Below are 22959 nucleotides of genomic sequence, written 5' to 3'. Positions count from 1 at the left end.
TTTCCCCCCACCATCTTTAATATCCCTTTTCCTCCTCTCTTCCAGGCGCGGGCACTGATGCCAACGTGTTCCTGATAGTGTTTGGGGAGAACGGAGACACTGGTACGCTGGCACTAAAGGAGGGCGGTAGCAGAAACAAGTTTGAGCGGAAGTCAAAAGACGTGTTCCGCTTCCCAGACATCCTCAGCCTGGGAGAGCTTTCCAAGATCCGCGTATGGCATGACAACAAGGGTGAGGAACAGGTCTTCATGTGCCATGCCACATAGTTTTATCACAAACGGTAATGACGGTGATGGCGGTGGCCAAGCGGACTGAAACAGGACACAGGAGAGCTTTCTTTCTCACTGTTGATTGATAGATCTCTTGGCAACTGCAGTTCTGTACACAGGATTTACAGCACGGGAAAACTAAACTAAGTCTTTTAGTGGCTGATTGGAGTAGAGGCAAGAATATAAGCCTTAAACCTGTGTTTCTCTCAGGTCCTGCTCCGGGTTGGCACCTGGAGTACATTGATGTGAAAGATGAGACCATGGACCAGAATTTCCGTTTCCCATGTGGCCGCTGGCTGGCCAAGAATGTGGACGACGGGCAGATCATGACAGAGCTGGCCTGTGCCAACAACGACATCCTAGACTTCAGTGACAAGACCAGTGAGTTCACATCTGACCCTGATGTAGACTAGTGAGCCAAGAAAACCCTAGAGAAATAGATTGTTCCATGATAAGTGGATGACCGCTATATTAGATTTACCATTTGGAATGTCCGGTTAATTGATACTCCATATAAATGAATATCACCATATAAATGAATGTAGTCTACCAGAGCAGTTTACATTTCCTTTCAATCCCTACACCTAACATCTAGGCTATTGTAGATTGTAGATCTATTATTATATTTTACACGGCAGGCACTTATGTTATGAATAAATTAAGTTAGAATTTAAGATGTTGCATGTTTTTATTCTTTCTCCAGAATATGAAATTGCCACTACAACAGCTAACACTGATGGCGCAGACACCAAGGAGAATGTGTGGATCGTGCTGGAAGGAAAGAGGGGACGTTCAAAGGAGTTTGTGCTGGAGAATAGTTCAAAGAAAAAGAGGTTCCTTTGGTAGGTTCTCAAAGAAACACTTCAAGCCATTCTCTTGTTATTGGTTCCCCTAAAGAATCTTCTCTTCTCTTTCAAGTGCTCTGGTGTTCTACCTTTTCTCTTGATCTTACTGTTTTCAGCAGGCCATTAATTTCAGGACAGTGAAGTTCATACTGTGCTTAGAAGAATCATTATTTTACAGATATCAAAGAAGGGAGAGTAAAATCCTGTGGATGTCTCTTTTCAGTGGAGCCACAGACACATTTGAGTTTTCCTCCAAGCATGTGGGTGACATAGCTGGCATCTGTGTGGGGCACACGACTAAAGACAGCAAGAAGGTGAAGGGTGAGGCCTTCTGGCACGTCCTGGAAGTTGTGGTGACAGAGAAGGGACTTGGAAACAAGTGAGTGAAAACTTCTGGGGAACAAAGACAGGTATTTTTATCATCATGTCTAAACGCATGTCATTATGCTTCTCTTTCTGTTCCTGTCCAGGTATTTATTCCACTGTGATGCCCAGATCCCTCTAGCAGCCAAACGGGACAAGTTTCTGACCTTCGAATGCTTTAAGACCATTGAGAGCTTTGCCAGCAAGGTCCGCAGCCTCGTGCCCGTCAAATACGAGATAATCGTCATCACCGGCGACGTCAAAAGGGCCGGAACTGACTCTAACGTTTACATCACCATATATGGCTCCAATGGGGATTCTGGAAAGCGTGCCTTAAAGCAGAAGTTCCGAAACCTTTTTGAGCGGGGACAAACAGATCGTTTCATTCTGGAGATGTTGGATTTAGGGGAGCTGCTGAGGGTCAAAGTGGAGCATGATGGCTCAAGCCACTACTCTGGTTGGTACCTGGAGTGTGTAGAGGTTACCAACACAGCCAACTCGGTGACCACTATCTTCCTGTGTGGGAAGTGGTTGGACCCTCAGAAGGCAGATGGGCAGATACAAAGAGTGCTCTACCCCAAATACTGACAAGTATCCATGTTAACCCTTCTAAGCCGGGGAGGGGGGGGCCTTACTGCTATTAGCCCATAGAAACGCATTGAATAAGAGATTCATACATGGGGAAAAAATAAATCAAAAGGAAGTTTGTTTTAAAGTGGCTGTCCTATATCCGAGAGATATAACAAAGATCAGGATTTATTTTTTATTTTTTTAAATGTACCCATATTTAACTCACTTTTTTTATACACTTAAAACTACTTCCAAATATACTGTTCCATGAATTGTTTTAACTGGTACTGGGCTACCTTCAGACAAGTCTTGTGATGCTTGTGGGCGTCCTAGCCAAACTGTTCAGACGATACAGACAGAAGTTGGCAGATCGGTGGTACCGACTTCAGATGAGTCACGTGACCGTTGTGTTCGTGAGAGTCATCTTTCCATAGAGTGGTCATATTAGTTTGGATGCCAAACCGTTCGGACGCTACAAAGGTTTTCGTGAGAAGACCGATTTTCGAGATGTCTCATGGTCTGACAAACACAGCTGTAGCTCGGCCACCCCGCAGATGCGGAAGGTCACCATTGTAGGAGGCGGTAGATTATCAGCCCATGCAATAACCATATCTCTAGTTTAAACAGACAGATTTTTATTGGGATTTGTTTATTATGCTAATTAGATTTCTCAAGGAGGTGTGGACATCAACTCTAGGGTTTAAAACCTCTATGGGATCGTTGTCCCTCCACCGGGACGGTTGAGTTAACGTGCGCTAATGTGATTAGCATGACTTTGTAAGTAACAAGAAAATGTCCCAGGACATAGACATGTCTTCTATGGGCAGAAAGCTTAAATTCTTGTTAATCTAACTGCACTGTCCAATTTACAGTAGCTATTACAGTGAAAAAATACCATGCTATTGTTTGAGGAGTGCACAACAACAAAACTTTTATCACGGAGACTGGTTTGATACATTCACCTCTGAAGGTAAATAATGTACTTACATTCAGTAATCTTGCTCTGATTTGTCATCCTGGGGGTCCCAGAGATAAAATGTAGCATGGATTGTAGATTCCCTACAAATGTCCCTACATTTATATTCAAATGTAGGGACTTTTCAAGTTTGAACCCCTTCTGTTTCTGTTTTATTATGGCGTTTCTATTGCATTTCAAAGATAATGGAGAAAAAAAAACTTTTTTTGTTTGTATTATCTTTTACCAGATCTAATGTGTTATATTTTCCTACATTAATTTCACATTTCCATAAACTTCAAAGTGTTTTCTTTCAAATGGTATCAAGAATGTGCATATCCTTGCTTTAGGTCCTGAGCTACATGCAGTTAGATTTAGTATGTCATTTTAGGCAAAAATTGGAAAAAAGGGTCCGATCCTTAAGAGGTTTTAAGGGACTTGGGACCGGCTATTTATGTATTGGTGGTGGTGGGGGGGGTTCTGGAGTACTTTTCAATCAGATTTTTTTTTGTATGACTTAATATTTTACTTTGTGAAACATAAACAGAGAGCATAGGTGATAACTATATAGAAACAAATGATAAGCATATTCATAACATGTGATTGTATTCACTCATGCTGGACTAGATACACCACTGTTGACATGTATTTCATGCACAGGCTCTGTGTGTCCCATTTAGCCTAATTGTCAGGGATTATTGCTGATATTTAGATTTTATACTTGCTTTGTGTTTATAAACGTTTGTACCGATTCTTGTGTCATTAAGTTAAGTTTTTACAAGAAAAATTGAATAATCCTTAATCAGGTACTTTCAGCATTTTGGGCAGTTTATTTGAAAAACACATACAAAAAGATCATATACAAGACAATAAATAAAAAAAGGAGACAGAACAGTTTGGGTTAAGCTATGCAACTTTTTGCATCATCATTAGTAATAAATACAGTACAAAATCCACCAAAAGTAAATCTAAAGATTTTCCACAATATTCACTGATCCATGTTATTCTTCATTATCATTTAGCTATTGCTTTTCATATTATTGATACATACTTTGTCTATAAAATACTCCAGCTCATAAAACATTGCGCGTTTACAGCAAAACAGCAGTGTGTTGTACAAAGATGGCCACTTCCCTTTAATCACTGGCAGGTTAGTTTAATCAACAGTTTGTCAGCAGCAAAGAAACATCTGTAATATTCAAGAAGGTACAGCCTTATATTAAACACGTCTACAGCTACGCCCATGTACACATATGAAAACCTGAGAAGGACATGCATTAGAAAGCTTGTGCTTTAGGATTCTACTGTTCATTCCCCTTCACCAGCTTGAGTTCAAATACTATGGCTACTGTCCAGTAACGCAGTATACCGTCTGTGGAGGACAGAGGGCAAGTCAGGAGTTTTTCCTGACCAGGTGACCTGACCAGGAAAAACTCTTGGCCCTAGACATGGGGTAAGGTCAGCGACAGCAGGAAAAATTAAAATAAGACCAGTCAGCTTCATTCCAATCGGATATATGTAGGATTAATAAATTGTTATTATTAAGAAAATGCACACAGAAAACAGGTGGTTAGCTTATTATACCCAGGTGTAAAACCACACTAGAGTATTACACCAGAAATAAATAAGATGCAATAGCACAAGTTTATCATGTTCGCCACCACTCGAACCTAACTACACAAACACAGCATTTGCCAGCAATACAAAGTACCTAATAATGGAGTTATTCATTCATATGGGAGGAGTTAATATAGCTGGGCCAGAGAAACGTATGGTCTGAATGGAGACACCCAACATTCAGATATGGTGAAATATACAAACGAGGTAAATCAAAACGAATGATAACAAACTGAGAAACTGGTAATGATCAGGGATAAATATGAAAAATAAAATAGTATCATATTTCCTCTATGCCAGGAAGGGGTATAGCCATGCTAGGAGGTTTACATGCGAAAACATTTGCACCTAGTCACAGTCTGTCCACTCGATCAAAGCAGGGGGAAGGGGGGGATCTTCGATATGACATTGAATGGAATGTAAATCAAGATCAACAGCACCACGTTGGCTAGAGACAGCTCACATTACACCCTTCCAAATTACATGTTCTCCTTATGAAAAACACAACTTGCATGCAAAGCATCCCCACCAACCAATGCATAATGAGGTATTATTATTTATTTTTTTACATTGTGTTATTTCTAAATAAATAGATTGATTCAGTTGCAAAATCGAGAGAGAAAATACATGAAATATGCCACCACAATAGCTACGGTTAGTAATAAATTATGATTGTTAAATACTTAAGGCATTTCAACTCACAGCATCCTATGTGAAGTAGCAACCCTCCTTGTTTGTCTGTCTAGTTTTTTTGGATGGAGGGTTTGGACAAAGGTAAATAAAAAACGCAACACAGTCAAGTCAACCTCCAAAAGTACACAAGGAAGCATGAAGATACGTGTAACCGAACACAGACGCATAAGCTAGAACAAGGAGACCCCACACCACCAAATCTACTTCAGGCAACTCCATATTTTAGTGCATTTACAAAACACAAGCTACATTAATAAATATGTTTGTTTTTTTTGCAGCATTGGAGCCATGTCTTCAAAATTGTAAAAAAATGGACAAGGACTTGGCTTTACTTGGTCCAATGTCCAAATTGGCATGAGCGCTCAAAACAAATTGATAGTAAGAAAACCAAAATGAAGAAAAAAATTTAAACAAATCAAAAAAATGTAAATAGTAAGAATAATTGTTTGGTATTTTCAAACGAATGGCTTTTTCTCCCTTTAACCCTCGTTCAAGTGAACTACACCAACATGATTCATGCACGATATAGAGAAAACAGCTTCCATCACTGATCAGTTTACAGTGGTTCTAGCAATACCATACACAACTACCATCATGGGGGACCATCTTACACATTCTAGGACACAGAACAAAGGCCAACTAGTTGGATATATCCCAGGAACACCAGCTGTATTCCTGTATCGAACAACGGGAGCAACTGAGATTGAAATTAAGGGAACCGAAACAGAGGTTGTTTGCTATGCACTGTATAACTCACATGTGCTTGTTCTGTAGGCAATAAGGTACTGGTATATGTTAGAAAAGGATTACATTGTATTCACTCTAAAGACAAGCTTCAGACACTGCATCCCCAGCCTTTAAGATCGTGCTATGGACGAGGCTGTGAGTAGAAATTGCTCATAAGCGCAGTTCTTGAAATCAGCTTACCCCTGCCTCCAATCCTAATCTTAGTCATTAGGAGAGGAGACGCAGCAGTGACCAAAGATCAGCGTCTAGGGGAAACTTCATCCTGCTCCGTGGATGAGTAAGAGAGTCATACTGTTTATGGTTCACATGCAGAGAGACTGCAGACTTTCTACTGCTCCACAATCACAAGACAGCCCAAGCCTGCCATAGAGCATGCATATCTGGGACCTCTGTTCTAGACTATAGAGGCCCCACTACAGCACAATACAGACCACTGAAGCCATGCCTGGTTAGCATCTCTAGCATCCACTGTGATGGCGGAGACTCTACTGTACTGGAAACCCACAGAATGTTTGGCCTTTGTACATAGCTAGCACTTCCTCATTGCCTGTACGCCTATTCCCCTTTGTTAAATAGGAGTATTTTCCCCCACCTTATTTCTCAAAATGGGATTTTTGCTTGCTACACAACACGGTCACTCTGTTGTAAATACTGGCGATCAATTACAAGACTACTACACTCCATTACACCATAAGCATTAGGCCACAGAAGCTCATTTCAAGAAACATCCCCTTACTGATTTCATATCTTGTCATGTTTTGCACAGATGTGCTGTAGTTAGAGCTCAGCGGTTGGGTTTCATCACACGGAGGAAGACCAATACACATCAGCGGTCGAACATAGGCCTATATATAAACCCTCAGCAACACAATACACACACATGCTAGGGGGTTTGATAGAGAATCATCTTTGAGTAGGTGTATGGAGAAGCGAATGCTACTGTGCACAACCCGATGGAGACTCATCAAGCCCCAGCACCTGTCTATATAATCTGCCACCCTTCTGCCTCTCTCCATCCATCGGCCTGTTTTATTTCTCTATTGTTTGATCAGTGTGGTTTCTTAATCCCTCCCTCCCCCGCTCCCTCGTCCCCTTTCATTCATTGTCTTCTTCGACTGGCTCAGAAGGCAGGCTCATAAGTGATGCGGGTGGGAAGGGGGACGTTTGGCAGCGCTCCTCCTAGGGATGCTATGGGTTATTACAGGAAGGGGCAGGGAGAGGAGGCATCAGCTGTCTGGTGTCAACTGGGTCTCAATGTCCACCCGGCATATGGGGCATTTCCTACTGGTGGCCAGCCATTGGTCTACACACGCCTGGTGGAAGAGGTGCATGCAGGGTAATCTCCTGTTGGTGGAGGAAGATGTCGAAGAGCGTTAATACGAATGACCATAGATACACAGAGATCTGCAAACTGTACTATGTGTTGGCACCAAACCTTCCATGACACCAAACGTTCATTAGCATTTTGACTAGACCCACCTGACATCCTCTCTATCCTCCAGCATTGATAGACAGATAGTACACTTCTCATCTGTATCCAATTCCTCGTCCTCCAGCCCTAGCTTCAGGTCCTGGGGTATTCTCTGGAAAATAGAATATACAACAACAGCGACAATTCCCATTAGCAATGTATCTCTCATTTTCATTCGCAAAGTATTGATAGTTCACATGAAAATAGTTATGGTTGAAGTCCTCATAATGTAGTTCTGATATATGACTAACGGCTGTCCTGAAAAACCCTGTATAGAACCATCGTCCTAACACGGCATACAGTACGCTGCAGAAGGCACAATTTAAAAAGTGTCTTTCGGGTTCCTGTCTCATTGGATCATTCAAATGTAATGCTCATGATTCTTTCACATACTGTACAGTAGATTCAAATCAGACTTGCACAGCTTTATAATAATTGGTCCTTTCACTTCCAAGATGAGTCATCCTTGGTCTTAAATCGGGTACACTCCGGACCAGATAGTCTGAATAAGTCTGTTTGGAGTGGAAGCAGACAGTATTCTTCGCAGAGATAATGTGGCTAACAATAACCTAAAATGAGATGGCAATGTTCGCCTGTGTCATTCTACTCTATGGTACTCTATTATATTTACTACCGCAGTACATCCGTTACCAACACAACTTATGAGGGCATAGTCTTACCTTCTTGTATTTGTGAGGGAAGGTGAACCTTTCAATAGTGGTCTGGATGGCCCCTCGGTTCACACTGCCCAACCTGTCCTCCAGCTGCAGTAGCTCCTACAGGCAACATATGGGGAAAGACCATTAACTATCTTCTTTCAGTACGATAAAAAGAACAAAACAAAATAAAACTATGTTTTTTGGATTCGGAAGCATCTGGAGCACAGAACTAGCGGAAATTAGAAGATCATTCCCACATGAGGCTGTACACAGCATTGTTCACACAGAGGCAGGGACGGATGTGTGAGAGTGTATGTGTGACGGGGTTGATGGGACTTGGCCGTGTGACTGGGATGACTACCTCGTAGCTCTCTCTCACAGCGGATGCATGGCGAGAGGGGTTGAGGCCCTGCAGGGCCAGCAGGTGTAACTGAGGATACGGGTAGTTTCTGATCTCATGGACAACCTAGAGAAAACATACAGAGAGACAGTAAGGGAGTAATCTGGATACATTCTCCTCAACTCGTCTCTGAGAAAACATCTTTGCATTTCATACTGCTTCCTGCCTGCCATCCCTGAATCCTGTCTATCCAATGATCTATGGTGTGAATACCAAATCAAACACTCCAGGTGGTTTAGCCCATATGGACACCAGCAGCGCAGATCATGAAACGTCACTTTAAATGGGGCTGTCCATTCTGATCATTTAAATTCCATGACAAAAATTGTTGTGATGTCCTCACCACTTGGGTGGAGGTGCTGTTCCTGGGGAAGTGATGCATCCGGGGAGAGGTCAGGTAGTGTTGAAAGTGCTGGGGAAGTGGGCGGACGTGGTATTGGTGGGGGGGCAGCCCCGCGTCCACACTCAGGTCCCTGACCAACCACACAGGACAGGAGGAAAGAAGAGAGAAGAACCAATTAAACACTGGGCCCATTTCACAGACCCATCAACATTGATTGACATTGGATTACATCATGCCCGTGGGAGGGGACTCAAATTTGAAATGAAGGTTATCCATTGTTCAGGAGTAATGTATTAGACTTGACTATGAAGCCACACTAATTGTATGAGAGCAAGCTAGTGTGTTATTTACCAGTCTGTGCCTTCGGCCAGGTAGCGAGGCTGCTGGCCAACAGGCTGTGGGAGGACATGGAGGGCAGGAACAAACTCGTACCCCAGCCGCAGTCTGTGGGGCTGGTGGGGCATTCTCTCTGGGGTGCGTCTGCTGACACAGGACAACCAAAGGTTTCTGTACACATTAAATTCCTTGCAATCTGTTGTGTGGTTCCACAGACGCCATGGAAATGTGGACTCAACTTAAAAGCACTTTTGAAGTATGAAAACACATGCCAAACTTTGGGGTTAACTACTCCTTTACCAGGGGCACATTATTAAACTGTACAGATTTTGGGGGTTGCATCAAAATATAGCTGTTCGTACAGAACATGACATTTCTAAAGCTTATGGAGGTTCCCTTGTTATTACAGGAGTGGCGTGCATAGCCAGAAACCAAGTCCCCATACCTTGAAGGTGGCATGATGCGGCGGTTCTGGGCTTCTAGGATCTGCTGTTGGAGGAGGTATTGCTGGTGTAAGGCCTGAGGTAGGAAAGTGGGGACCAAGAGGTCCTGGAACTGGGGTGTGGGGGGTAAGGGGTTGAGGGGCGAGTGGAGCTGGGGAGGATGCTGGTGGCCAGAGGGAGCCAGGTGGGGGTTTATGCCCGACTGGGGCTGACCTGGGTGGGGCATGGGGAAGTCAATGGGCAGCGGGGCATGGGGGCCTAGCTGGAAGTGCCGGCAAGAGGTAGCATGGCTATGCTGCTGCCGGTTAAAGAGGGATCCTGTGGAAACATCAAGAGGGAGTTAGACACCTGAGAGAGAAACGGTAGTTTAGAATAAATTGTGTATGAGACGTGGAGTGTGTGTTTGTGTGATGTAATTGTGTTTCTGTAGGTTGATCTTTACAAAAGCCCCAAATCTTACCTATGGTGAAGCAACACATTCAATCTGCATGGAAAATGTAAATTTTTCCAAACATGAATGGTCTTTTATGGCATCATGTCACATTTGACCCTCTGTTTGGAACCTCACCTCTGGACATCTGACTCTTCGGCAATGGGCGCAGCCAGGACTGTGCATTTAAATTGTGTATTCAAGTGGTTTCTAAATTAGGCTGTGTAATATATGAGAACGACCTTGAATCCATTTGATAGAAGTGCACAACTGCTGTCAGAAGTGTTTCTAGATCTACTGTGTGACATTCTGCTGATCAACCACTAATCCACAGGACAAAAAAAAAAAACATCTATCCCTAAGAGTTTTTTATTGTAATATAACTGTTTCTCCATTACAAATCACTGAGGATTTTACCAATGTGATGACTGCTGTGAGTGAGTCCTTTTTCTGAGAACGTTCTCACCTGTTGAACTGTGGGTAAACAAGGCTATATTATATAGTACAACACTGTGAATGTTTATGTTGTGCTCCCGAGTGGCACAGCGGTCTAAGGCACTTCATCTCAGTGCTAGAGGCGTCACTACAGACCCTGGTTTGATTCCAGGCTGTATCACAACCTGCTGTAATTGGGAGTCCTGTAGGGCGGCGCACGATTGGCCCGGCGTCGTTAGGGTTTGGCCGGGGCATGCTGTCATTGTAAATAAGAATATGTTCTTAACTGACTTGCCCAGTTAAATAAAGGTTAAACGAAAAATAAGTGTATCACTACCCATATGTCTCTATCAGCAAAATGTTAAGGCTTTATAGGCCTAGGCTACATAAAGCCTACAACGTATTTGTCTATCTCCCACCAGAAATCAGTATCGATTTACATACTGCCTATGTCTCTTTCTATCACTCAGACACAGAGTGCTACCCGAAGCTTTCCCATATGTAGATTCCTTGGTTCAGGGGAAATAGCTTGAATGCATTGCATGCCATCTCAGTACTTTTTCCCCTCTTCTTAACCACAGCTATTTGGCAGCTGAAGAGAACAGGCTGCTGTTGAGGCTCGAGAGGGAGAACCAGATGCTACCAATGTACTACAGTGCACTGTCTTGGTTTTAATACTGTGTGTGTGTGTGTGAGTGTGTATGTATATATATATGGATAGACAGGGCTGACAATTCTAATGGAAATAACATTGATTGTGAAAAGGAATGGCTTTCAATTTACGTGAAGTAGGCCTAGGCTACATTGCGACATTGATGCCAATATGACAAAATATATTTGAAAGGGTAGAACACACAATTCATAGGACAATACTTCATAGTCTGTGATATGTTCTCCATGGCGGCAAAGTTTAGTTTGGACTCGAGCAGCAAGAGAAGTCATGGAAAAAGACCATCAAATGAAATCTATCCACTGAGAGATATGCAGCCTAGCACCAACATTTTGGGGCCAACCTACATCGAGTCCTTTGTGTCACCTTCAGTTGCTAGGCTCTTTTCTAATATGAACATACTAAAGTGTTGGTGGACGAGTGGATAGCACATTCAGATGAAAACAGGTGAAACACCTACAGTTGAGAAATAGGCAAATGTCTACATTGCATTTGGATCATTAAGTTGGAGTAGATTTGAAGGTGCAGTGCCACGAAATGCCTAGGAAAATAGTCACGAGTCTAATCTTGACAACTTTTCAGAAACATCCGATTGTGGTGGTGGGTTTTTGAAATATCACATTCAGCTCGTAACCAGTCACTAATGAATGAGAAGGAGTTAGGCCTGCTAAATTAGCATTTGATCCAAGGATCAGAGGCGCACTGCACTTTCAATTGTCTCAGTAGTAGAATCGCCATTAATGACAGGGGATAGACTCATTCAGGCCTTGTGATGAGAAATGCAAGGAAATCGTCTATCTTTGTCACAGCGGGAGAGGTGGGTGGGGTGGAGGTGGGCAGGTAGGGACGAGGGGAGGGATAAAGACAACAAATGGAAATCAGCAAGAAGCACACTGAAGGTTAGGAAAAATACTATATTCTTTATTGGAAAATATTAGTATATGTGGAATTTGTGTTTTGGTTGTTGTAATAATAATAATATAAATACCATGCAACAAAAATAAACAACATAGACTGAAGGCAAGGCTCACCATGCTCCATGAAAGGGTTAAAAAGAACAAAAGCAGCATCCAATGAGCAGACGTGGTTGGCTACAGCACAGTACAGCAGGGTACATCTTTACCACAGAAAAATTACATTGGAATTTACTATTCAATGTAAAAATAAAAAATAAACTAAATCATATGAATCATAACATGACCATGCATTGAAAGTACTATTACCAGAACAAAGGGTAAAGAGCGACCACAACCAAACAATAAAAGACGTTATTACTCAACTAGAGGATTTACTGTAGCAGTGCAGGAGATAGGCATCCCTGTGAAATGGATAGCATTTTGCACTTTTATTAGTGGTTCATTAGGAAGTGATTAACCACCAGTGAGTATCTACTACTCTTAGAATTAGTTTTTTGCTCCTTCTCAAGAAGAACAAAGTGTTACACAATTCGAGACGTTTATGGCAGGTTGTTGGAAAGAGGTACGGTGTACCAGTATTTAATCAATTTTGATGTGTTGTCCATTTTTTATCACTCAGATGACCACACTAGGGATAATCCTAATTGTGTGTGTGTCATAATATAAAAAAGTATAGGTTTTACATGTCATGTAAGAATGCCAATAGGAGCATTTTCTACCATTACTTAGCCAGATTTGTACAATGCACTTTCCATGGAGAAAATGTACCAAATTCTGGTCTTCAGTAAAGCAGTGTAGAAATCGAAACAATTGCAAAATGTATCCACTTTACAGGAATTTACAGCATGTTGTATATCAAGACTGGATGGGCGGTACACAATTACATTTATTTGATTCTCTAAAAGAGCTACAAATGGGTTAACAATACAGCTACTTTACAGAAAAAGACAACAGGTGTTAGCAATTTTGTTTTTTCACAACAATGAATTGTGGGTGAATGGTACATTCTTGGGGGCGTTTAAACAAAATAATAGCAATGTCTTCTGATGGAAATAGGAAATGAAGAAGGGATTCACAATACAGCTAAATACAGAGAACAGGCCACGCCACACCACACAGCAGCAGATGATCATTAGCTACAGAATGGGGGGGACGACAAAGATCTGATAAATGCAGAATGTAGAGCCAGCCTCGATACTATGAAACAGGAAATAAGAACAGAAATAAAAGCACAATGTGAAATCATTGATGCCAGTGTATGAATTTAGTTTATACGCTACACTGTAGCCTAAATAGTTTATGAAACGGTATGTTTTGGTATTGAATCAACGGGAAATGACTTGTGCAAAAATCACCTGGTGGATAGCTTGTTTTAAATATTGGAAAAACAACCTACCTAGCTGCGACGTGTTTAAAGAGCTTGCTTAAATTTGAAATATGTCAATTTTGCCTGTTTGTAAACTACTATAGTTGCGATATACAATTGTGTAGATTACCGTAGCTAATTGAATTTGTCGCAAAACCCTCTCGGCAAGCAGTAAAGATGATCTCCAAATGACATCATCCTGGGATTAAATAGGTTATCCAGTAACCTAACCTGCAGAGAACGCGCTAGCTAGCTAACCTTCAAACATGTTTCACGCATTACTCTCTGTGGTCTGACATTACACCACTGCCATTAATGTTAATTGGTAAAGTATTTCTTAAAATGGAACTGACTAGCTAGCTACAATATATAACGTCCAAAAATAGCGAAACGTTTAGCTAGCATTAGCTAAATAGCATTGGTCAACGCGCTAACTAGCTACAGTAGTTAGCTGTCAACAGCTAGCGTTATCTACATCTCGATTTGAGAAAAAAATATATATATACTGTATAGGCAAATAGGACCAGACCCATACTACCAAGATGGGTAGTATGGTCTTGCAATTGTTAATCAAATGTAACGCTGGTCAACAACACGTTGGAATGGATTCTAAAGAGATTTGCGAGCAGCTCCAGTGGTATTAAAATGAACATAGCACATGACATGTAAGTGTTAAAGATTAATAAATATAAATACCTCTATTTCTTACTGAGCCAAATACAGGAAGAACCAGATATCCGACATGCACTAAAACCATCCTTGGATCCTTTTCTTGCCGCTGGGTTTTTGAGAGACAAATAGCCCATGCGGATGATCCGTTTCAATCTTTCTACATTCAAGCGGATCTAGCAAGCACTGTGCTGGCAGGCAGCTGCTTCGGTGACAAAGCGTCGATGGCTCGGTGTTTTCTGAAGGAACATTTAGGAAATGTAAAGTACCATAAATAGCCACTAGGTTGCGCCATAACCCCTGTAGAATGTTTTTTCAGCCAGAGTTATTCATAGATAAGTGAACTCCGCTGCAGTAGATGGCAGTAATGCTTTGAAATTACAGCCTGTCATCACGGATGACATAAAAAGAAGAAGAAGGGGTTCGTTTTCGGCCATTCGCACACCCTCCAAGTACAGCTAGCTGGTCTTTGCAGGTGGTGGAGGAAAAGTCACATTCGAAATGTTATCTGTGCGAGTTGCAGCGGCTCTGGCCAGGAGCCTGCCCAGACGGGCTGGATTTGTGAGTATTGCATTGATTTGGATGTTGAATAGAAGACATTAAGTATTGCACAATTTAAAAAATGTCAATGTGAACGCAGTGGGTATGTGAAGGGTACATACAGGCCGCCACCTTCACGCGCTCGTCCCAGAAAGACATGTCCAAGAAAGGACACGCATGCCACTCGACGTACCTTCTTAATAGTCATTTGATAACGTTAATTCGCTAGGTTTACTGTTTTTATAACTCGTTCATTTCACATTTCGTTTGGATTTGCACGTTCAATGCGAACTTGAACTAACGTCACGGCCCCATGTAAAATGGCTGTGCTAGCAAGCTGACTAGTTTAGCATGCTATCAGCTAGTTAGCTAGTTTCTGAAGGTCAGGATTGCTTGACATGCAGAATGCTCCCTTCGCGCGCACACTACAAGTTTCTGTAAGTATATATTTAGCTGTAGTGTCTAGCCTATGCTTTGAAAATGTCGATTTTCTATTTTTTTTTATTGGTTGCTTAGTTGGATTTATATTTTTCATAGGCTAGTTGTCAAAGGAGTACTTGCGCACAACCTAGCTAGCTATTAGCTAACGTCACTTGGGCTGACGCCTAGCGCTTATGCCATGTTTTGATTGTAACGTATTCCAGTTTATTGTGCTATTTCTTTGCCGTTCAATTACACTTGTTTTTAACAATAACCGAAAATGCTTTCATTAATTGTAGGTGTCCAAGAATGTTGCCGCCGCCTGCGTAGGAGTGAATCACCTCCACACACACAGACCATGTCTTGCTGCGAAGACCGGTAAGTATAGAGAGAATGGGGACTCAAGGAATGACCTTCTGTTCTTGGATCAGAAATCCTGTTTTGCCTCAAGTTCCACTTGTTATGAGCAGGGCACATTAGATTTAGATGACATTTGAAAACAATGACATAATTTTGCCATCTTAATTTGCCCATGTATAAACTGAGATTACGCTATGGTGATATTATATGAACAAAAATGAGAATCGTTCTTTTTTGTCACATGCGCCGAGTACCGCAGGTGTAGACCTTACCATGAAATTATTACTTACAAGCCCTTAACCAAAAATGCAATTTGAAGAAAAGTATTTACAAAATAAAGTAAAGCATAAAAGAACAACAATAATGAGGCTATATATGTGCGGGGCTACAGGTTAGTCTGTAATATCTACATGTAGGTGGAGTTAGTGACTATGCATAGATGATAAACCAGCGAGTAGTGCGCACTACCCTCTGTTGCACCTTGCGCTCGGTGGCTGAGCAGTTGCCATACCGGGCGGTGATGCAACCGGTTTGGATAATCTTGACGGTGCAGCTGTGACTTTGAGCATCTGAGGACCCATGCCCAGTCTCCTGAGAGGGAATACGTGTTGCTGTGCCCTCTTTACGACTGTTTTGGTGTGCTTGGACCATGAGTTTGTTGATGTGGACACCAAGTAACTTGATGCTCTCAACCTGCTCCACTACAGCCCCATCGATGAGAATGGGGGCGTGCTTGGCCCTCATTTACCTGTAGTCCATGATTTCAAATCAAGTTTATTTTATATAGCCCTTCGTACATCAGCTAATATCTCAAAGTGTTGTACAGAAACCCAGCCTAAAACCCCAAACAGCAAGCAATGCAGGTGTTTTTATCACATTGAGGGAGAGGTTGTTGTCCTGGCACCACACTTCCAGGTCTCTAACCTCCCTATAGGCTGTCTCATCGTTGTTGATGATCAGGCCTACCACTGTTGTGTCGTCGGAAAACTTAATGATGGTGTTGGAGTAGTGCTTGGCCACGCAGTAATGGGTGAAAAGAGTACAGGAGGGGACTAAGCATGCACCCCTGAGGGGCCTCTGTGTTGAGGATCAGCGTGGCAGATGTGGTGTTGCGTATCCTTACCACCTGGGAGTGGCCCATCAAAGTCCAGGATCCTGTTGCAGAGGGAGGTGTTTAGTCCCAGAGTCCTTAGCCTAGTGATGAGCTTTGAGGGTGCTATGGTGTTGACTAAAGCTCAGCGTTCGATGTGGGAAAGGGCAGTGTTAAGTACAATAGAGACTGCGTCATCTGTGGATCTGTTTGGGCGGTATGCAAATTGGAGTGGGTCTAGGGCTGTTTAATGGTCTTTCTCACATAGGCTACGGCGAATGTGATCACTCAGCGCCCGGAACAGCTGCTGGCTTGCCTCAAAGCGCGCATAGAAATCATTTAGCTTGCCCGGTAGGCTTGTGTCACTGGGCAGCTCGACCAGTTTTAATGTAAACTTATGTTTTGTGTGTTTTTTTATTTTAGGCACTGCCGAGGTGTCCTCCATCTTGGAGGAGAAGATCCTGGGTGCTGACACCAGTGCTGATCTGGAAGAGACTGGTCGTGTGCTGTCCATTGGTGACGGTATCGCCAGAGTGTATGGTCTCAGGAATGTTCAGGCTGAGGAGATGGTGGAGTTCTCCTCTGGGCTCAAGGTGCAGATCTAGGAGGAATTTAGTTTATGAATCCTAACTGAACCATTTTTAAACTTAATAGATTAAGCTTTTCTATCTACTGTCGTCAATCAGTATATTTTAACAAAACATCTTCTGTCCTCTTTTCTAGGGTATGTCTCTGAACTTGGAGCCTGACAATGTTGGTGTTGTGGTGTTCGGTAATGACAAGCTGATCAAAGAGGGTGACATTGTGAAGAGGACTGGCGCCATCGTGGACGTGCCAGTGGGTGAGGAGCTGCTGGGTCGTGTGGTGGATGCTCTGGGCAATGCCATCGACGGAAAGGTGAGGGCAGATTTATGTAGTTAACTTATGGCTGCTAACGGGATCGATATGACAGCAGCCAGAGAAAGTGCAGGGCGCCAAATTCAAACAACAGAAATCTCATAATTAAAATTCCTCAAACATACATGTGTCTTATACCATTTTAAAGGTAATCTTGTTGTTAATCCCACCAAAGTGTCTGACTTCAAATAGGATTTTCAGCGAAAGCACCACAAACGATTGTTATGTCATCGCCAAATCAGACTAACAGTCATTTTTCCAGCCAAAGACAGGAGTCACAAAAAGCAGAAATAGAGATAAAATGAATCACTAACCTTTGATCTTCATCAGATGACACTCATAGGACTTCATGTTACACAATACTGTTTACTGCAAAACACAATATTCTATAATCTGAAAACTGCGTTCAGCCACAAAAGCAAGCCATACAGTTACCTGCCAAATTGTGCAGTCAACAAAACTCATAAAAAGCATTATAAATCTTCACTTTGCTGATCTTCGTCGGAATGGACTCCCAGGACTCCCACTTCAACAAGAAATGTTCGTTTTGTTCGGTAATGTCCATTTATGTCCAAATAGCTACTTTTGTTAGCGCGTTTGGTAAACAAATCCAAAGTCACGAAGCGCGTTCACTAAAAGCTGACGAAATGTCCAAAAGTTCCGTAACAGTCAGTAGAACATGTCAAACGATGTATTGAATCAATCTTTAGAATATTTTTAACAAATCTTGAATAACGTTCCAACCGGAGAATTACATTGACTTCAGATGAGCGACGGAACAGAGCTCCCTCATGTGAAGGTGCATGGTCAGGTCACGGCACACCTGACCAATTTCCTTCTCATTCGGCCCCCCTTCAGACTGACATCTAGTGGAAGCCGTGGGAAGTGCAAACTCATCCATATCTCGCTGTGATTTCAATAGGATCTTGGTTGAAAATCGACCAGCCTCAGAATTTCCACTTCCTGTTTGGATTTTTTCTCAGGTTTTTGCCTGCCATATGAGTTCTGTTATACTCACAGACATCAGAGTGTTTCCTATCCAATATGATACAATATGAATCACTCCTTTATTGGGGGTGTCTTGCTAATTGCCTATAATTTCTACCTTTTGTCTATTCCATTTGCACATCAGCATGTGAAATGTATTGTCAATCAGTGTTGCTTCCTTAGTGGACAGTTTGATTTCACAGAAGTGTGATTGACTTGGAGTTACATTGTGTTTAAGTGTTCCCTTTATTTTTTTGAGCAGTGTATATATATATATATATATATATCACACACACAAAAACAACACTGAATAGCGATAAGCACAGGCAAAATCATCCTAGAGGAAAACCTTGTTCAGTCTGCTTTCCACCAGACACTGGGAGACAAATTTACCTTTCAGCAGGACAATAACCTAAAACACCAGGACAAATGTACATGAGTTGTTTACCAAGATGACGTTGAATATTCCTGAGTGGCCTAGTTAGTTTTGACTTAAATCGACTTGAAAATGTATGGCAAGACTTGAAAATAGTTTTCTAGCAATGATCAACAACCGACTTGACAAAGCTTGAAGAAATGAAAAGAAATGTGCAGGCATTGTACCAAGTTTAGACTTAACCAGAGACTGACAGCTGTAATTGCTTACAAAGATTCTAACATTAGCTGTGTTTGAATACCCATATCGCTTGTCTACCGGAAGTTGATGCTGTTTCTGTGTTACTACTTGCTTGTTAGCATAACAAATGACTAGCAAGACATCTTACGACTTCACAATGTCCATTGAGAATGCACAACTATACCCCTAAGAATGACATGAATAATCAAGTCCATACACGTTGGGTGGGTAGTTAGATGGCGTATGGTTAAAATACGGGCAAGTTTGATGTAGTAGCCAACTAACATTAGGTAGCTAGCTAACTAATTTAATGATATGCTGTTTGTAAGGGAAGCGTAGCTAACAAATTATCAGCTAACGTAATGTAGCTTATTTGAAAAGTAATTTATTACATTGCTCTATTTAAAAAAATTAAAACATTTGTTAAAGCAATATATTTGTATACAGTTTCCTTGGACTTGGGCTGCATATTTTCATCAATTTTCTTACAATCTGAAAATGGTAAGCCACGCTCATTTTCTGAAGATTTGCATTATGGACCCTAATAGCACAGAAATGGTCCACTGCATGTATACTTTGTATTTTGGCGAATGTAGTATGACATCCAGGAACTTTTGGCATACTATGACCAATAAGCATACTACGTACTCTATTAACGTCACACATAGTGCGGCTAGTATGAGTATTCGAACACAGCTAGTGAACATAGCTATTGACTCAGGGGTGTGAATACTTAAATGAGATTTCTGTATTTCATTTTTTTGTAAATTTGCCAACATTTCTAAGCGTGTTTGTGTGGATGAGTGATGGTAAAATCTATTTAATCCATTTTGAATTCAGGCAGTGGCGCAACAATGTGCAATAGAGGGATATGAATACGTTCTGAAGGCATGGACATTATATGAATAGGAAAGGTGTACAGACGTAGTTGTATAGGATGAGGTAGGAACAGGAAGACCATATCTGTCGGCGCACTCTTGAAAACATTCATAGTTAAAAACATAACATAACGATTGTTCATTTTAAGAATTCATGGAGTTGTATTTTTGTACCCGGACTTCTTGGATGCCATACAACAAAAAGGATCTCCCACCTGATCCTTTCAGATCTAGGGTCCTTGGGTTGCGACTACAGGTTTACTACGGTCTGGGCATATCGGGTCTGATCAGAGTAGCGTTAACCCTTCTTTGTCCCTCAGGGTCCTCTTGGGTCGAGCATCCGTAGGCGTGTGGGTCTGAAGGCCCCTGGCATCATCCCCCGTATCTCTGTGAAGGAGCCCATGCAGACGGGTATCAAGGCCGTGGACAGCCTGGTGCCCATTGGCCGTGGACAGCGTGAGCTGATCATCGGTGACCGGCAGACTGGGTAAACAAATGGCCAGGTGCCATCTATCCCTCAGTCAGGCTATTTGGGGATTACGAATCTGCATGTTCAATGTGTCATAAACAATTGTGAATGTTAATGTTCTACTATGCAAGCTTAATTTGCCTTTACCTGGAGAGTAGTAGACAGCACTTCAACCATTTTCTATTGCCTTTCATTCAACTTTAAAGCCATGCAGTTATATTTGTAGTAATTATTTGCTTACTCTGACACTAGAACTGTAATTGAATACAAATTCCCTCTATTCTAACAGCAAAACTGCTATTGCCATTGACACCATTATCAACCAGAAGCGTTTCAACGAAGGCAAAGATGAGAAGAAGAAGCTGTACTGTATCTACGTTGCCATTGGCCAGAAGAGATCCACTGTGGCCCAGCTGGTTAAGAGGCTGACTGACGCTGATGCTATGAAATACACCATTGTGGTGTCTGCTACAGCCTCTGATGCTGCTCCCCTGCAGTACCTGGCCCCATACTCTGGCTGCTCCATGGGAGAGTTCTTCAGAGACAACGGCAAGCACGGCCTCATCATCTACGATGATTTGTCCAAGCAGGTGAGAAGGGGGAAGTCGGGGCTGAGTAGAGTCTTGAGTGTGATGCTGCTTCATGAATAAAAAATTAAAGGAAACAGGCTCTGTTAATCTACCCATGTTTAACAGCTGTATTCGCATCCCTCCTAAATCCATCCAGGCTGTAGCCTACCGTCAGATGTCCCTGCTGCTGCGTCGTCCCCCTGGTCGCGAGGCCTACCCCGGTGACGTGTTCTACCTACACTCCCGTCTGCTGGAAAGAGCTGCCAAGATGCATGACAACTTCGGAGGCGGCTCCCTGACCGCTCTGCCCGTCATTGAGACCCAGGCCGGAGACGTGTCTGCCTACATCCCTACCAACGTCATCTCCATCACTGACGGACAGGTGGGTGCGGTGTGGAGAGATGTCATTTCATTATTGGCTCCACTTGCCTTTTCCTCCAGTCGACTTGTCAAAGTTTAATGTAATCCCTAAACAGAAGTGTGCTCTCTCCCCTGCAGATCTTCTTGGAGACTGAGTTATTCTACAAAGGTATCCGCCCAGCCATCAACGTGGGTCTGTCTGTGTCTAGAGTTGGATCAGCTGCCCAGACCAAGGCCATGAAGCAGGTGTGACCTGGGGCTCTATAGGGGACTGATATTATACATCAGATAAATGCAGATCAACTTTTTATTTCATTGCAGTTCACCAGTTTACCCCAGAGTATTTTCTCACTTGGAATCAGTCACCTAAATCCATAATACGATTGTGGTCCTTTACTGTGTGTAGGTGGCTGGTACCATGAAGTTAGAGTTGGCCCAATACCGTGAGGTGGCTGCCTTTGCCCAGTTCGGCTCTGACCTGGACGCTGCCACCCAGCAGCTGCTCAACAGGGGTGTCCGCCTCACTGAGTTGCTCAAACAAGGACAGTACTGTGAGTGTCACCACCCAGCGTGCTAATAACGTTTAACATTTTGTATGTTGTCAACCAGGGCCACTCCTTAGTTTGGGGAAACGACATGTCTTTTTATTTTACTTTCTCTCCCTCCCCCAGGCCCAATGGCCATTGAGGAGCAGGTGACAGTCATCTACGCCGGTGTCAGGGGTCACTTGGACAAGATGGACCCTTCCAAGATCACCAGGTTTGAGAAGGCCTTCCTTGTACACGTCCTCAGCCAGCACCAGGACCTGCTCACCACCATCAGGTAACAGGACCGTCTGAGTAATCAGTAAAAATCTATGGTTGATGTTAATCATGAATGTTGATATGAATTTAATTTGAAGTAATGAGACTCGTTTTATTCCAGGACTGATGGCATGATCTCACCGACAGCTGACGCCAAACTGAAGGAGATTGTGTTGTCCTTCCTGTCCAGCTTTGAGTAATGAGAGTAACCGCTCCTGATCCTTCAGTGTGCTTACTGTCTGTTGCATTGTCCTAATATTATATGTATGTGAAACACTGAAGGCCAGAACCTCCATGTACAGCTTTCTCCTAAGAAGAAATAAAATTGTACAACCCTAGAGAGCTGTGGCAAAATTTGACTGTTTGTGGTAGACTGTGCCGGTCCAGCAGATTATCCAGTTGAAGGGAATAAAATGTCATGTGAAAAATTATTCCTGCGCTCTGTTCTAATGCAGTTTCTGTTTCAGTTTATCCCACTGTGGTTCTTTATATACTCAAACTACTCTAAATATCTTGTGACTTTGTTCATGAATTTCATGAGTTAAAATAAACTTTTGGTGGTCTCAAAATTACAGGATATCAAAATCGTCACTTTTGCATCACAAGAAACGTAGAACACTCAACCATAAAGCATTTCATTAGTGGGAAAAAATGTATGGCATTGATTGTGTTTAGCAACTGTTGTAATGTCTGTTGGGAAATACCTGTCGCTGTCAGAGCTCAAGTGTCCAGTTTCTGTAAAGCTGGAATGGTGGGTGTAACTCATTTGATA

The 22959-nt window shown here is 42.4% G+C and overlaps 3 protein-coding genes across 5 annotated transcripts in view; 2 read left to right on the top strand and 1 right to left on the bottom strand.

The window, feature by feature from the left end:
- The window catches only part of LOC129853816 (lipoxygenase homology domain-containing protein 1-like), a 42950-nt gene extending 39196 nt beyond the window's left edge, over nucleotides 1-3754 (top strand). For both annotated transcript variants that reach the window (XM_055920231.1, XM_055920230.1), the window contains 5 exons: nucleotides 46-231; nucleotides 480-650; nucleotides 973-1111; nucleotides 1338-1493; nucleotides 1585-3754. In XM_055920231.1, coding sequence (XP_055776206.1) covers nucleotides 46-231; nucleotides 480-650; nucleotides 973-1111; nucleotides 1338-1493; nucleotides 1585-2065 — 1133 coding nt within the window. In that variant the 3' untranslated portion in view covers nucleotides 2066-3754. The remainder of the gene's footprint in view (nucleotides 1-45; nucleotides 232-479; nucleotides 651-972; nucleotides 1112-1337; nucleotides 1494-1584) is intronic.
- Nucleotides 3755-3809: 55 nt separating this feature from the next.
- Nucleotides 3810-14437, bottom strand: LOC129853818 (E3 ubiquitin-protein ligase RNF165-like). Of its 2 annotated transcripts, none has more exons than XM_055920233.1 (8): nucleotides 14226-14437; nucleotides 9714-10029; nucleotides 9284-9415; nucleotides 8933-9062; nucleotides 8551-8655; nucleotides 8211-8306; nucleotides 7539-7642; nucleotides 3810-7403 (listed from the first exon to the last, which is right to left on the bottom strand). In XM_055920233.1, exons 1-8 carry the CDS (start codon nucleotides 14284-14286, stop codon nucleotides 7286-7288), a joined length of 1062 nt encoding a protein of 353 aa, XP_055776208.1. In that variant the 5' UTR covers nucleotides 14287-14437; the 3' UTR covers nucleotides 3810-7285. The 2 variants fall into 2 exon arrangements, with proteins under 2 accessions (XP_055776208.1, XP_055776209.1); XM_055920234.1 differs by having other exon boundaries at nucleotides 9284-9412.
- A 179-nt stretch (nucleotides 14438-14616) lies between these two features.
- LOC129853817 (ATP synthase subunit alpha, mitochondrial-like) lies at nucleotides 14617-22759 on the top strand. The gene is made up of 11 exons (XM_055920232.1): nucleotides 14617-14759; nucleotides 15458-15536; nucleotides 17032-17201; nucleotides 17332-17505; nucleotides 20307-20473; nucleotides 20745-21045; nucleotides 21182-21406; nucleotides 21523-21630; nucleotides 21791-21935; nucleotides 22056-22206; nucleotides 22309-22759. The coding sequence occupies exons 1-11, from the start codon at nucleotides 14700-14702 to the stop codon at nucleotides 22385-22387; spliced, it is 1659 nt and encodes a 552-aa protein (XP_055776207.1). The 5' UTR covers nucleotides 14617-14699; the 3' UTR covers nucleotides 22388-22759.
- Nucleotides 22760-22959: the final 200 nt, after the last annotated feature.

Source organism: Salvelinus fontinalis, chromosome 4 (genome assembly GCF_029448725.1).
Source record: "Salvelinus fontinalis isolate EN_2023a chromosome 4, ASM2944872v1, whole genome shotgun sequence".
Lineage (NCBI taxonomy): Eukaryota > Metazoa > Chordata > Actinopteri > Salmoniformes > Salmonidae > Salvelinus > Salvelinus fontinalis.
The sequence above is the reverse complement of the archived record's forward strand: the minus strand, read 5'-3'. Positions and strand labels throughout refer to the sequence as shown.